The sequence below is a fragment of the Lactuca sativa genome, chromosome 2 (assembly GCF_002870075.4).
Source record: "Lactuca sativa cultivar Salinas chromosome 2, Lsat_Salinas_v11, whole genome shotgun sequence".
In the NCBI taxonomy this organism is placed as follows: Eukaryota; Viridiplantae; Streptophyta; class Magnoliopsida; order Asterales; family Asteraceae; genus Lactuca; species Lactuca sativa.
In genome coordinates this window covers 162,224,598-162,238,746 of record NC_056624.2, presented here as the reverse complement: position 1 = coordinate 162,238,746, position 14,149 = coordinate 162,224,598, and the positions used below count along the sequence as shown (strand labels likewise).

Here is a 14,149-nt window from a genome sequence, read left to right as displayed (position 1 = left end):
ACACACATCAGACATAGTGTTTGACCTTTATTGCCTCATAAACATATTGAATCCCAATAATGTCCTGTGTTCATATGTAGTTTCTATACAAAGACATGTCTTTCACTCCTAATATGTCAATTAAAGTGTTATTCCAAGTACTTCCATTGTTGAAGAGAAACAAATCATGTGATTAGTTACCTCTTCCATTGATTACACCACTCTTCCCTGCTTATTTCACCTTAATAAAACATGTGATCTGCAATTGTGCCACGAGAACACACACAAAAACAAATTACAATAGCGATTAATAAATAAAATCCAAATGAAATAAAGTAAATGTACCTCAGCTTTTAAAAATGCAACCAAAAAGCCATTGAAACAACCGACAACAGTCTATTGAATGTCTAAACCGAGATTATCAAGAGTTTTTGTCATAGAAGGCAGTGAAAGATTTTATATTTAATAATTATAGGAAAAATGAAACATCAAGATTTAATTTACCATAATTGCAATTGCAGGACATCAAGCAATTAGTTTCATAACTTGTAGCCACTTCAGGGATAAAGTAGCCACTTCAGGGAGTTTATCGTCGGGACATGTCCATTTCCATCTATTTTGACTTGTACATTCTGTGTTTTTAACATTTTCTTCATAAATGTATTTGTCTATATTAAATATGTATACTTTAATTTAATAGTTAAATCATACCAGATATGTAGTTACAGGAAGAAGAGCAGTTTGGTGAAATAATAATTTTATGGTTTAGTTTGTTTGCATAGCATGTATATATCCATCAACTCAAGCTCACCATCACTGTTATATACAGGAGCCACTGCCGCTTGATGCTGATGCATTTTTCTCATTATAGAAATACTCTCAAACATATGATTCCCAGCTATATATATATATATATATATATATATATATATATATATATATATATATATATATATGTACAGGAGAAAGATAAAAGAATATATGGTAACATATCAGATAAGTTATCATATGTCTGTTCTACCGTCTCATTAGAGGTGAACCCTGGAGGTGGTGCTCTGGTGGGCCCCATAAATCCAGGAGGTGCAGAGATTTGGGATCTTGAAACTGCCAAAAAAACATATATTATAAGTAGTGAGACTCAATCATACATGATAAGAATGATTAGAGTCTAGAGACATTACTTGAAATCTTATTGGAAGAATAATTGCCAGCACTACGATTGTCAGATTCCTCAAAATTAAAAGCAAAGAAACCATTCTCATCTGTGTTGCTGACATAATCACGCTTCATGTTCATGTTCATGTTCTGATGATTGAGATTTTGCCTAAAATCACTAAAACTTTGAGTGAATTTGAAATTGGATCCTTGATCCTCCTCTCTTGCAAATGAGAACCTTGATTGATTGCAGTTTTGTGTTAAGCAACACCCTACTGTGAGCATCAACATTGGGCCAAGGGTTTTTCACCTACAAAAACAACACACAACACTCCAGATATAACTCAAGGATTAAAATTAACTACTCCGGATTCAGTCTGTCAAATTACATTAAAATAAACCATATTTTATATAGCTTTATTCAATATTCATGATTCCAATCTGGCTATGGCCATGTGTGGATCTTCTCTCGGTTGCTTGTTTTATTATTTGTCAAGGAGAATAACAAAAAGATGTTATGTTTCCTCCTTGACAAATAATAAAACGAACAACATATAGAAATCAATAAATAGCAGTTACCTTGCCAAGTTCTGTTAGGATCGGAGGCACCACTTCATAAAGATTTGAAACCTAATCAAATTAGGAAGAAAAAAAAGTTAGCAAAATTGGTATCAAAAATTGAAACTTTTTGTTCAACCCAAAAAGGTGGGACATGGACTCACTATTGATCTCTTGTATGTGAAAAAGACATAAATGCCCTCTTCATCCTTGTCATCAAAAAGCTTGTCCGATCCCAAGTAACAAACAAAGCCAAAAATGTGCTAAACAGCTGGAAAAGAGGATCATCAGGCAAATGCTTCAATGCAAATTCTCTTTGACACATGTATCTAGGATCTGTTTTCCTTAAAACTCCATGCCCAAATCCTGGAACAACCTATGTTTTCAATGCCATCAATTAATTTTCTCATGATTATGGTAACCAAGTTTCAATAAAATTTATTTAAAAACTTCCACAAAGGATTTTTAATACGTGTTACACATTACCTTCCCACTATTCAAGGTTTTCCAAACATAGTCTTGCAATTTATCCTTGGTTATGTACTCTTCATCCACCACTGACTTTATCCACAGCAAAACCTCCTGCACCAAAGGAAAAAAACAATCTTGCTATTCAAAACTGAAAAAGAAAATAAGTTACCTTTTATGAGACCATTTAATGCTGCAGCAAATGAGAGGTATGGATCCGATAGAGCACTAGCAACCTAAAATAACCATCAAAAACATATCCTATAATTACTTATTGCATTTGGAAATCTACCAAATTATAGAAGTGAAAATTGCTTTGTACTTGGATGACATTGCTATAACTAGGTAAAATTTTCAAGTATATAGTAAGATTCTATAACAAACAAGTAAATGAAAGTGCATTTTATCTTTGGAACTTACAAGATGTCTGGTATGAGCACTCACATTTCCACCTTCATGGTCACTACAATAAATCAAGATTTTATAATCCTTAAACATAAATTCAAAAACATATATATAAACAAGTAAATAATCATAAATCATATTCTTACGTATGGATAGTGACATAAAGCCTCATAAGCTCTTGCATGGCTGGACTACCAAATCCAAGCATAGCAAGTCAAAATTTCATTTTTCAATATGAAATTATGTAGAAATGGGATTTAATTAGATATACACATAGACATACCTATGATGTATATATGTAGCTACAGCTGGAAGTTGAGCAATCAATGAAAGAGAGTCCTCAAACTTGTAGAAATCTGAAAATTAGTTTTGTGGTGGTTGATTTGAATGTTGTCATGATACTTTTTAGAAATTCCACCTCTGGTGATGATATGTACTTAACAAGATTTCCTTTAGAAGCATTGGTGATGAGGAATTGAAACAGAGTAAACAAACAATGGATGATTGATAGAGAAAACTGGAATTGAAATGATGATTGAATGAAACAAGATAGAGAACACAATATCCTGATAGGATGATTGCCCAGGGATGAATCCCTCTCTCAAAGGCCTAGCCAATGAGCCAATCTCACTCTAGAGACTAACACCAATCTAAGATATTTCTCGCTGCCTAACAATGCAATCCTACATTCTATTTATTAGCAAACCTCTAACAAACTCTATTTAGGAATTACCCTTTTACCCCTTTAAGTATTTAACTATCTAATTCCTATCACTACTCCCCCCTTCAACAAAGTCTTGACCTCAAGACTTGCTGCCAAGGAGATATTAATTTTTTATGATGCACCGGAACCCGGACCAATCCTTGCAGATGAATGGAAAACTCCTTGATACACAACATGCGCCCCTGATTTGTCCTTACCGATGTTTCCTCCCTTGTAGCCTCTTCAGTCGGTCGCCCTTTCCACCAAGTTAACCACCCATCAACTTGTTCCCATAGGTGAATGATCAAACAGGAAATAAGAAAAATTATGGGAATCCTCCAATCCGAAGCACTTAATTTCGGTTCTGATAGCAACATCTGTGCAAAGAAATATCTCATTGCTTTTTTAAGCCTTAAAAAAATAAGCAAGTGCATCTTGAAGAAGGAAGAGAAGTCCAGCTTGTACATTATAGTTCTCACTTTCTCCATATTTTGAAAAGGTCCCTTAGCAATTATGTCTTGATGATTGTGCATGGAAACAAACATTAATAGGAATTTGTCTATAAAGGATAACCCATAAGGAAGAGAGGTCGGAGATATTGGCAGAGTATACAACCCTTGAAGATTTCTTTTTACTCCATTGTATACAAATTGCCTTTCCCAATTATCCCAATAGTGAATCATTACCCCTAACAACTTGATCCCTATCACCTTCACTGTTATGTCCAACTGACCCGTATCATAGATCAACCCTTCAATCCTGAATTCCGAAGTGCCTACTCCTATTATTATCTTGTTGAAATGGTTGTGACCCTTCCCCATTTTACTGTTGATGTCAAAGATCTCAGGTGTATCTGAAATTACTCCCTCCGCCTTTGAAATCATTCCCTCTAAAGGAGAATCAAATGTCACCCCAACCAATTCCAAGGCTATACATAACTTTGTAGGATATGGATGCTACACTGGAGCACCCTTAACAACATTTGCATGAATACAACCATTTATTGCCCTCAGTTTCAACGGAATCAACACCAAACAGAATGAAAGAGAATTCACTGGTTGTTGAGACATAAAATTAAAAATAACATCTTTATCTTCGACTATTACTTTTGAAATATCAATGATTCGTGCTTCTAGGTTTAGCATTTTACCTCTCAAAGTGATCTCAATGGAAACCCCACAGAATTCCAAAGCAGCACATGTCTTAGTAGGACAACGGTCTTCTTTCATCGAACAATGTTCATCCTCCTCCGCAACATTCCCCAGTAATAACACATGATGTATTCCTTCCAAGAAATTGTGAGTCGTCTCATTCCCACGCCAACGACATATTTCCTTTTTACGTCTCTCTTCCCATTCCGTTCTGGTAGGCGGGCATACCCCTCGATCTTGCCGAAATACTAGAGAAGTTTCTGATGAAGGAAACACAGAGAAACATTGATTAGGGTAAGATTTGGGCAGCTTGACTTGTATCGCCTGATTCATATCAACGGCCCTAGACACCTTCGACCCATTACTGTCCATCCTGTCCAACATAGATGATTCCTGATGGACCTGATCTAAATCACCAACTGGGCTTAGCCCAATACTTTGCTGAGGACGGAAATAAGTCCGGGATAGACTACCGGACGACGGATGAAACGTTTCCTCTACGCTATTGGCAAGTTCATCTAAAGAATCAGATCGTGAATAGGTTTGCTTTATGGTTTCCAATTGCTCACCAATCGACGACGTTCCCTGGTGGGAAATCCCCGTTAGAGTCGAGAATTCCTCAATTGAAGGTGGGACGACCATCGGTGCAACTGGAACATCACGTGAAGGAGGAGTAGCACCAATAGAACACATCGGATTGTCAATCTCAGATTGTAAACCGCTAACCTTGCCATGTGTATCCCTAGAAGCATCAGCAACCACCGGTTCTAGTAACTGCACGATCGAATCTGGAAAATTGCTAATATCCGAGAAAAAATTAGGATCCTGTTGTTTCATCCAAGTAAACATCGCTTTTCGGAATGCTATTTCTTCTTCCCGTTCACGAGCCATAATTGTGTGAAACTCATTGATATCGAACATGGTGAACAAAGGCAGGTCGTGGTAGGTCGGACCAATGATGAGAATTTGAAACAGAGTAAACAAACAATGGATGATTGATAGAGAAAACTAGAATTAAAATTGATGATTGAATGAAACAAGATAGAGAACACAATATCCTAACAGGATGATTGCCCAGGGATGAATCCCTCTCTCAAAGGCCTAGCCAATGAGCCAATCTCACTCTAGAGACTAACACCAATCTAAGATATTTCTCACTGCCTAACAATGCAATCCTACATTCTATTTATTATCAAACCTCTAACAAACTCTATTTAGGAATTACCCTTTTACCCATTTAAGTATTTAACTATCTAATTCCTATCAATTGGTCACAAAATTTCTCATAATCAAATTGTGTTGCCTGAAAAATGCATCATGCTGCAAAAGTATAAGTAGAAGGGAGGTTAGCAAACCAACAATGAAACAAAACACAATTATAATCTTGATCACTGAATGAGTAAATTTCAGATAATTTGTTGCCTATGCCATTAACCCTTTCTATTAATCTACAAAGTAATAATCACCTGGACATTCAACCATAATCTTCCCTGATTCGCAACATCATCTACAGTAAGGATGGTTCTCCATTTAAATAAAACACAGTATAGGGCTAGAGTTGATAATCCGGAAGAAAAAAGACGAAGAACAGAAGAATATGAGGTCGAACTAACATAATGGAATAAATAAAGGAAAATGATTAAAAGGTTGTATCCCTATCATCTGTGTTGTGTATTTTTCTTGGTACTTTGACACAACAGCACCAAGAGCACAAACTCCAGCACTTCCACGTAAAAAGGTTGTATCCCTATCATTATCGATTTCAACAATATGTTAAATATGGATTTATATATCAAGATAATGAGATTGGAGTACTATAAATGGTACCTAAAGTTTGCAGAAACAGGGTCACAAGCTTAAATAATGCCAGCAGAGGTGTTAAGATCAGTCTTGTTGCCAGTCACTTGGAAAAAATTTCAGGAGCAAGAAAGCGGTCCATGGAGTACCATCATAAAGAGTAGAGTCCACGTATATTCTTCTTTCAATGGTCTGTCATGTGTTCACCACAACCTGTTAAACATTTCTACAAACACATTGTAGGCATGCACACAAATGCAGAAAACCAAGAAACACACAGTTCCCCTAAAAGATTCAGTATCTATAACCATGTGTGTGTGTGGGAGAGAGAGAGAAAGAGAGAGAGAGAGAGAGAGATAATGTAAAAAAAATATAAACCTTGCAGATGCAATATCATTGGCCTCAGCAGAAAAAAGGCCAACTACAGCTTTTAGGACACCTAAGAAAGGTCCACCAATGTTCATCACTGCCTTTATGTGTTTAGCACACCAATCTGGTCTACCACCACCACCCATCAGGGCTGGTTCTTCCACCCATTTCATGAAATGAAAAAAGTAAATAACACCCATTGAGTGTGGAATCACAACTGCCTTATTCCCATCATTTGTAGCAACCATCACTTCTATATTGCTCTTGATCTTGCTCAATGATTGGTCTCTTACCTGAACATCATAAAATCCCATGTCTTAATCCATATGAGAATGAGAAAGTAAAAGGAATCACACATGAAAGAAATCCATGTTACGTATCTCTGTATTTTGAAATGAGAGCCTCCAGTCATATGCAGCCATGTACATGTTCTTCTCTTCATACCCAACATGAGCTAAGTTAGCTATCAAAATAGCACATACAAAATATCCTGGAGCAAAGTAGTCAACAACTACAAGTCCACTCACGGGTTTGACCCGTATACCCGACATATCCATCCCTGTTTTGTTCTCCAGAGACATATTGCACCCAACATGAAGGTCTACAAGATAAGCATTACAAGAACCCATTCACACGCAAGTTTCGTGCTCTGGTTCTTTTCTAAGAATATCAGCAGAATGAAAGAAGATCAACTTCAGTAGATAGTAGAATGAGTGTGGATGGGTCCGATTTATCATCATCAAAAAGCTCCGATCTTTATGATAGTATAGGATCTCCAGTCTCTTCTGAAAAAAAAAACCCTAAAAAGAAAAATCACAATCGATTCAATAATCGGTGATTTTGATCCAATGATCAATGGGGAAGGACCAATGGTCAAAACGAGATGTTTGATGAGACCGATAGGAAGGAGGTCAGGAGTAGCGGAGAAGCGGATGGGAGAGGAGAGAGATGAACCGAGAGGGGAGAGTCGATTGAAAAAAAGATAGAAAAAAGGTAGAAGGCGGGTTTTCAAAATTTTGGGGATTTCGTTTCGCCCGTTTAAACGCATGTTTCATTATTAAAATTACAAAGCGACAGGTATAGATGACGCGCATTTAAGATAAAGCGCCCTCCGTGTTTTTATTTTTTTTCTTTAGACACTATTTTAAGGGCACGCAATAATGGGTAACGTAAATCCTTAAATTTTTTGAAGAGATGACACTATTTTAACGTTACTCTCTTTTGCATAACATAAATCAATGCGTGTCGTGGTTCGCACGTCGTAAAAGGCTGTTTTTCTAGTAGTGTGTGGCGGAGGAGGCCTTAGAATTTTTTTCATACTACTTAAAAAACACGAAATCAATTGGCAATCCTCATGAACGTGTTGATGAAAGAATCCGCAGCGGCAAGCCTTTATCAAAGGCTACAATCGATGTTGTAGATGCTCAGTTACTTGATCAAGCTCATCTTTATGTATTACGAAACACTGTTGTTGTGGAGCCATATATAGAGTAAGAATTACATGAAACTGTATACTCTTATACCATTATCTATCATATAAAACATTCTTCTAACTTGTAACACACTTCAGGCAACATATGTTGGAATTGAAGGATCTAAACCCCCGTCACGCTCACAAGAGTACATGGTTGCAGAGCCAACATAGTCGAACATTTATTAGTTGGTTTAAGAAAGAGGTTTGTTTTTAAAATAAGATTGTTAGAATTCCTATAATTTTAATTATTTTGTTTTAATTACATTAATTAGATATTTTTCTATTAGGTTGGAAAACGTTTGGCTAACGGGAAAGATATTTGTGATGATGTTCGTTGGTTGGCCAAAGGGCCTAATTTTGCTATTAGTAAATATAGGGGTTTTCCCATAAATGAGTATCATTTTCATACAACATCTCGATATGACTCTAGAACAACTCAATGCAATGGAGTATCTTTAGTTGCATATACTATGCAGATTGCTAGTGCAAAAGACTCTAATCCTGTGTATGGTGCTGTTACTTACTTCGGTCATATAAAGGAGATATGGGATCTTGATTATTGCATATTTACGGTTCCTGTATTCATGTGTGATTGGGTTGATAGTCATGGAGTAAAAAAGGATGATTTAGGATTCACGGTAGTTAACTTTGATAGGCTTGGTCAAAAGTCTGAACCCTTCGTATTAGCTAGTCAATCCAGACAGGTTTTTTATGTTCAAGAACAACAATATGAGAATTTGCATGTTGTTGGATTCACACCACATAGGATGTACAAGTATGGATGTAGCACCTGGTTCCCGGTACGTACTCCTTGTAATTAACATTTTTAAAATAATGCATTTTTGCCTTGGACTCGGCGAGTTGATGGACCAACTCGCCGAGTAGGAGCGAGATAAGACGCGGGGACTGAACTTTGGAGTCGGCGAGTCGGTTCTCGGACTCGGCGAGTAGACCCTGTTTGGGCAAAAACCCTAATCCGAGTGTTTGCACCCTATTTAAACGCTCTAACTTGGCCTCCTTTGTCCCTAACACTTCCAGAGAGCTGAAGAGTGAAACCCTAGCCCCCATTTTGTTCTTGAGAGTGATTTTGGCTTTGTGAAGAAGGTTTGGAGCTTAGAAGAAGAAGAAAGAGTTTGTAGTGTGCAAGGAGGGGAGGTAGATCCGGAATCTACACTGCAAGAGGCTTCCATTCAGGTAGAAAATCCCCTACCTTGATCCCTAGTTCTTTAGATTCCCTTTTGTCCCTAAAATGGTGGTTTTCAAGCCCTAAAACACCATACTCCTTGTGTTTGTGCTTAATGATCCGAAAGGACTTCAGATCTAGACATTATGGACGTATTAGAAGTATAAAGTTTTTGTGGTTGGAGTGATTGAGGTCCCCATTGAGTGTATGACCTCATAAAAAGCTTGGATTTGCCTTTTGGAGCTTGTAGGGCCATGCATGCACGTAAAGTTTGCAACTTTATGTGATAAGAATGCCCTAGGAACATAGATCTATGGTTTTGAAGCGTTGCATGTCTCAGATTTGGTCTATATGGGAAATAGGTCAAGGGACTCGGAGAGTCCCAAAGTGGAACTCGGTGAGTTCTATGAAGATGGCCTTAGACTCGGCGAGTTGGATGAACAACTCGACGAGTCCTATGAAGATTGCGTGGTACTCGACGAGTTGTTCTTCAAACTCAGCAAGTCAGATGAACTGTTACTGAGTAAGAGGGGTTTAAGTATTGGAGGTCCAACCCTTCATATCTGCACACGGAATTAGCAATTTAGTGTGTAGCAATAGTCCCAGAAAACCAAATCCTCAAAAAAAAGATGCTCTGGTGAGGATTTGGAAGCGAGCAGGAGATCTGCTCGTGGGGACTCGGTGAGTTGTTCTTGGACTCGGCGAGTCGGTTAAATCGTCCCAAGTAGTGAGTTAAGGGTGACTCAGTGAGTGGGAAGAAGGACTTGTCAAGTAGGACCGGGTTAGTAGGAGAAGGACTCGGCGAGTCTATGCCATGACTTGGCGAGTCCAGTCAACTGGAAGTTGACTTTGACCAAGGAGTTGACCTTGGACCAGGGGAGGGTCAGTCATTTGACCTAAGGGTATTTATGAGTGTCTAATCTATGTTCATGATTTATAGCTGGAGGATTACCGGTTCAGCAGCCAGGCGCTCAGCAAGCAGACTTTCAGTAGCTACTTTCAAGGTGAGTTACCTTCCAGTAGCAGTGGGTCTACGGCCACAATGCCGGCCCACCAGTAGGAGTTGTATGATTAGATGATTCTCTCTGTGATATTCATCTAGGGTTGCTACTACCTGTGTTATGTTTATGTGCTAGTTTGATATGATGTTATGTGCTAGTGACAGTAGGGGAGATAGTCCCCGGTTTACCGGTCGATAGGGCCGAAGGGGCGGTGTGACAACCGTCAAATTCTAGTCAATTCAAAGTCAATTAAAGTCAACAAGTCAAACCGGTCAACTCAACTAACCCTTGTGTAGTAGGGCTTACGTTATGTAATTACTAAACAACTCGCTATTCTAATGAGAGATCATAAATCAAAAAGTACGTACATCTAGATCTCCTTAACCTAAAATTGTGGTAAGTGACGAACCAAACCGATAAAACAATGTTGCATACTCATCGGGAGTGTGTAAGATCCTTAAACAAGGCTTAACAGGGTTTACGGACCTTGCATTGCGAAGCCGGACACTCACATTTGTCACACACAAAACCGCTCTCAATCGTTTTCACTCTATCTCTTCTTATCTAGAATCTCTCCCAAATCTCTCCAAGTATGAGGAATCTCTCCCAAATATCTCTTTGTATGTGAAATCTCTCCAAGAATGTCAAATCTCTCCCAAATCTCTCTAAGTATGTGAAATCTCTCACAAATATCTCTTTGTATGTGAAATCTCTCCAAGAATGTGAAATCTCTCTCAAATCTCTCTCAAAAGTTTCCGTAACTTTTTGAAGTCATTCGGGTCATTTCGACCCTTAAACGGGTCAAAAACGGACAAAATAGGCTTAAGGACCCGAAACCCCTCTTAAGGACCCGAAACCCCTCTTAGGGCCGAAAGTCCTCTTAGGGACCGAACCCTCCTGAGCCGAACCCGAACCTGTTGAGAACCGAACCCGAAGGGTCCTCTCGGGCCCGAACCTCGCATGCACACCCGAACCCGAATGCTCCTGGAACCGAACCCGAAGGTACTGTTCACTTCGGTCTATCTCGCTTCTGACCCTTCGCTTCCTGCTGACCCTCGCTTCCTTTCGCTTCGGACCCAACATCAGAAGGGACCGAACCTTCGGCCCCCTTCCGAGAAGCTTCGTTGTTAGCCATTTTCTTTCCGGTTTTCGACTACGACTTCATTTTAGCTTCGTTTTTAATTGTTTTAATGCGGGATTTTCATCCAAAACTTTATTTTAACATATAAGGACCCATAATTATTAAATTATCATGTTTTTAAGGATAAAACCTTATCCAAAAGAGTGGGTGAAGTACAAGAGATGGAATGTTGACTTTCCTTTATTTTATGACACAAGCAACCACCATACCTACTCCATGACTAACCCACACTCCTCCCCACCATACCTTGTCACTTCCTTGTCCTTTTTACCTCACTCACAAGCCATCCCCACGTTTTTGAGAGCTGGACACTCAACCTCTCTCCTCATTTCTTTCACTTGCTCTCATTTCACCAAAAATCAAACACAACTTTTCTCTCAAACTTTTTCTCTCTATTTCAAGACTCTAAGGCTAATTTTCAAGCTTTATTCTTCTCTTGGTAAGTATAATTCATCCTCCTTGTGAATATTACACCTCATTCTACTCAAATCATTGATTTCTTACACAAACATCATCACATTCTTGTTAGATCTTCGAACCGTCAAGTGATTCTTCAAGTGTTCTTGAGTTGAACACTTCTTCTCTCCAACATCCATCTTCTGAAATCACTCAAGGTGAGTTCATACCCCTACATTTTCACGTTTTCTCAAGTTTTTAGGAGGGGGGGGGGCGGATACAAGTTAAAACACCAAGAACGTAACTAAACTTTTCTAACAGCCTTCATCAGAAAAGTTCAACTCCATTCACGGACTGTTTTGGACAACTTAAACATTTTAGTTTTCAAAACTGTTCTAGGTTCAAGTAGTTCCACTTCTTATCTTTAAAATGACTACTTGCACATCTCCACACGATTTTTCTACAATTTATGGTGATTTTTACAAAACAGCATGTCTTTTCATACACAAATCCGGAACAGTCTGTGAATATGAGAATTTTAATACAAGTTAAAGGCTTCCAAAAATCATGATAAAAATTATGAGAAAACTAGACACAATTTAGGAACTCTCAGAATTTACGGATCTAGTTTTCGACTTCGTATGATTTTTCTATGATTTTTCTAAAACAGTGCAGAAAGTTTAAGAGTTAGTTAACAGCTTCTAACTTTCAAAACACTTTGTAACATGTTGAGCAAAGTGTTAAATCTTTGATGACTTCATATATTACATGTATTTATTGTAATGATATATTTATATAATAGGAAATTACTTACTGAATTTATAAGAATCCTCCATCATAACCATTAGTACAAAACAAAGCAAGATAAACATAGCTATATTGTACTATACATTTGACTTACATAGAAAGGGTTCTTATACACCGCAAATAAACATACTAAACTATAATAAGTATAGTTAGGTTGCATATACATTTCAAACATTTTGATAAACTCTAATAGGTATAGTTTATGATCATTTATATTACAAAAGGTTTTCACACGAAATGGGGTACATTCCAAAGTACCGGGTTTTCATATAAATGGGGTACATTCCAAAGTACCGGGTTTTCATATGAGTGGGGTACATTCCAAAGTACCGGGTTTTCATATAAATGGGGTACATTCCAAAGTACCAGGTTTTCATATAAGTGGGGTACATTCCAAAGTACCGGGTTTTCATATAAATGGGGTACATTCCAAAGTACTGGGTTTTCATATAAGTGGGGTACATTCCAAAGTACCGGGTTTTCATATAAATGGGGTACATTCCAAAGTACCGGGTTCTCACAAAATAGTTATTATATTTCATCTAGAATTGTTAGACTTCAACTATAATTGTTGAGCGTATATGCTAGAGTCGAATAAGAATTTGGTCTCGATTGGATTAGAATTGGTGGGGCCCGCCTCATCTCCTGTTCCTTGTTGGGTTGTGGACCTAGGGCAGACCCACTATATTCAACGTTTTATCTAACTTAAATCTTATATAACTTATATACGTTGGACGATTATAGGGGAAATCTACGGGTCATTCCAGGGTTCATTAACGCATCATATAGGAATAGTCTGTTCACACTTAACTAAGAAAATATTGGATTTTCTGGAAATCAAACTCTATCGATTTTACAAGGAAAACGGTTTCTACTTCAAACAAAACTCTTATGAACTCACCAACTTAATTGTTGACACTTTTTCAAAACTGCTTGTATTCTCAGGAAATCAGTGAAACAGGAAAACTTCAGCGCTTTGAGGATGGGACGTTAAACCGTCAACAATTTATTTTTGTCATCATAATGTAATTGATTTTGGAACATGTAAATATATACTTTGGTGTAACTTTTTCAATTATATTTATGATGGTCGTATTTACTTTGAGCACTATTATACACGTTGTTGTGATACTGTACATGAAGTCCTCCACCCCCAGACGTTTTTGCCATCCTTGGTTTGGGGGTGTGACAGGCAGTCATGCCCAACCATGCTAGATAGATTATGTGATATGTGTTATATGGTAGTAGTAGGGGGTGAAATAGTCCCCATCATCCGTTCGAGAGGACCGAAGGGGAGACCAGCACCCAGATATGCTAGTTAGTATCCGGTCGAGAGGACCGAAGGGGAGGCCAGCACCTAGATATGCTAGCTAATATCCGGTCGAGAGGACCGAAGGGGTAGGTCGGGCACCCAGATATGCCTGACAATATATGTATGATATGTGGTTATATGGTATGTGGTACAGTGGGGGAAATCACTAAGCTTCGTGCTTACGGTTTTTAGTTGTTGTTTCAGGTACATCTTCAGCCAAGGGGAAGGAGCTGGCGCGGTAGCGGCATAT

General features: G+C 38.1%; 1 protein-coding gene across 1 annotated transcript; it reads right to left on the bottom strand.

Moving 5' to 3' along the window:
* Nucleotides 1-950: 950 nt before the first annotated feature.
* LOC111915970 (citrate synthase, mitochondrial-like) lies at nucleotides 951-2,975 on the bottom strand. The gene is made up of 8 exons (XM_023911600.2): nucleotides 2,712-2,975; nucleotides 2,581-2,623; nucleotides 2,333-2,396; nucleotides 2,179-2,297; nucleotides 1,937-2,068; nucleotides 1,714-1,764; nucleotides 1,161-1,444; nucleotides 951-1,083 (listed from the first exon to the last, which is right to left on the bottom strand). Exons 1-7 carry the CDS (start codon nucleotides 2,771-2,773, stop codon nucleotides 1,313-1,315), a joined length of 603 nt encoding a protein of 200 aa, XP_023767368.1. The 5' UTR covers nucleotides 2,774-2,975; the 3' UTR covers nucleotides 951-1,083; nucleotides 1,161-1,312.
* Between the last annotated feature and the right edge of the window lie 11,174 nt (nucleotides 2,976-14,149).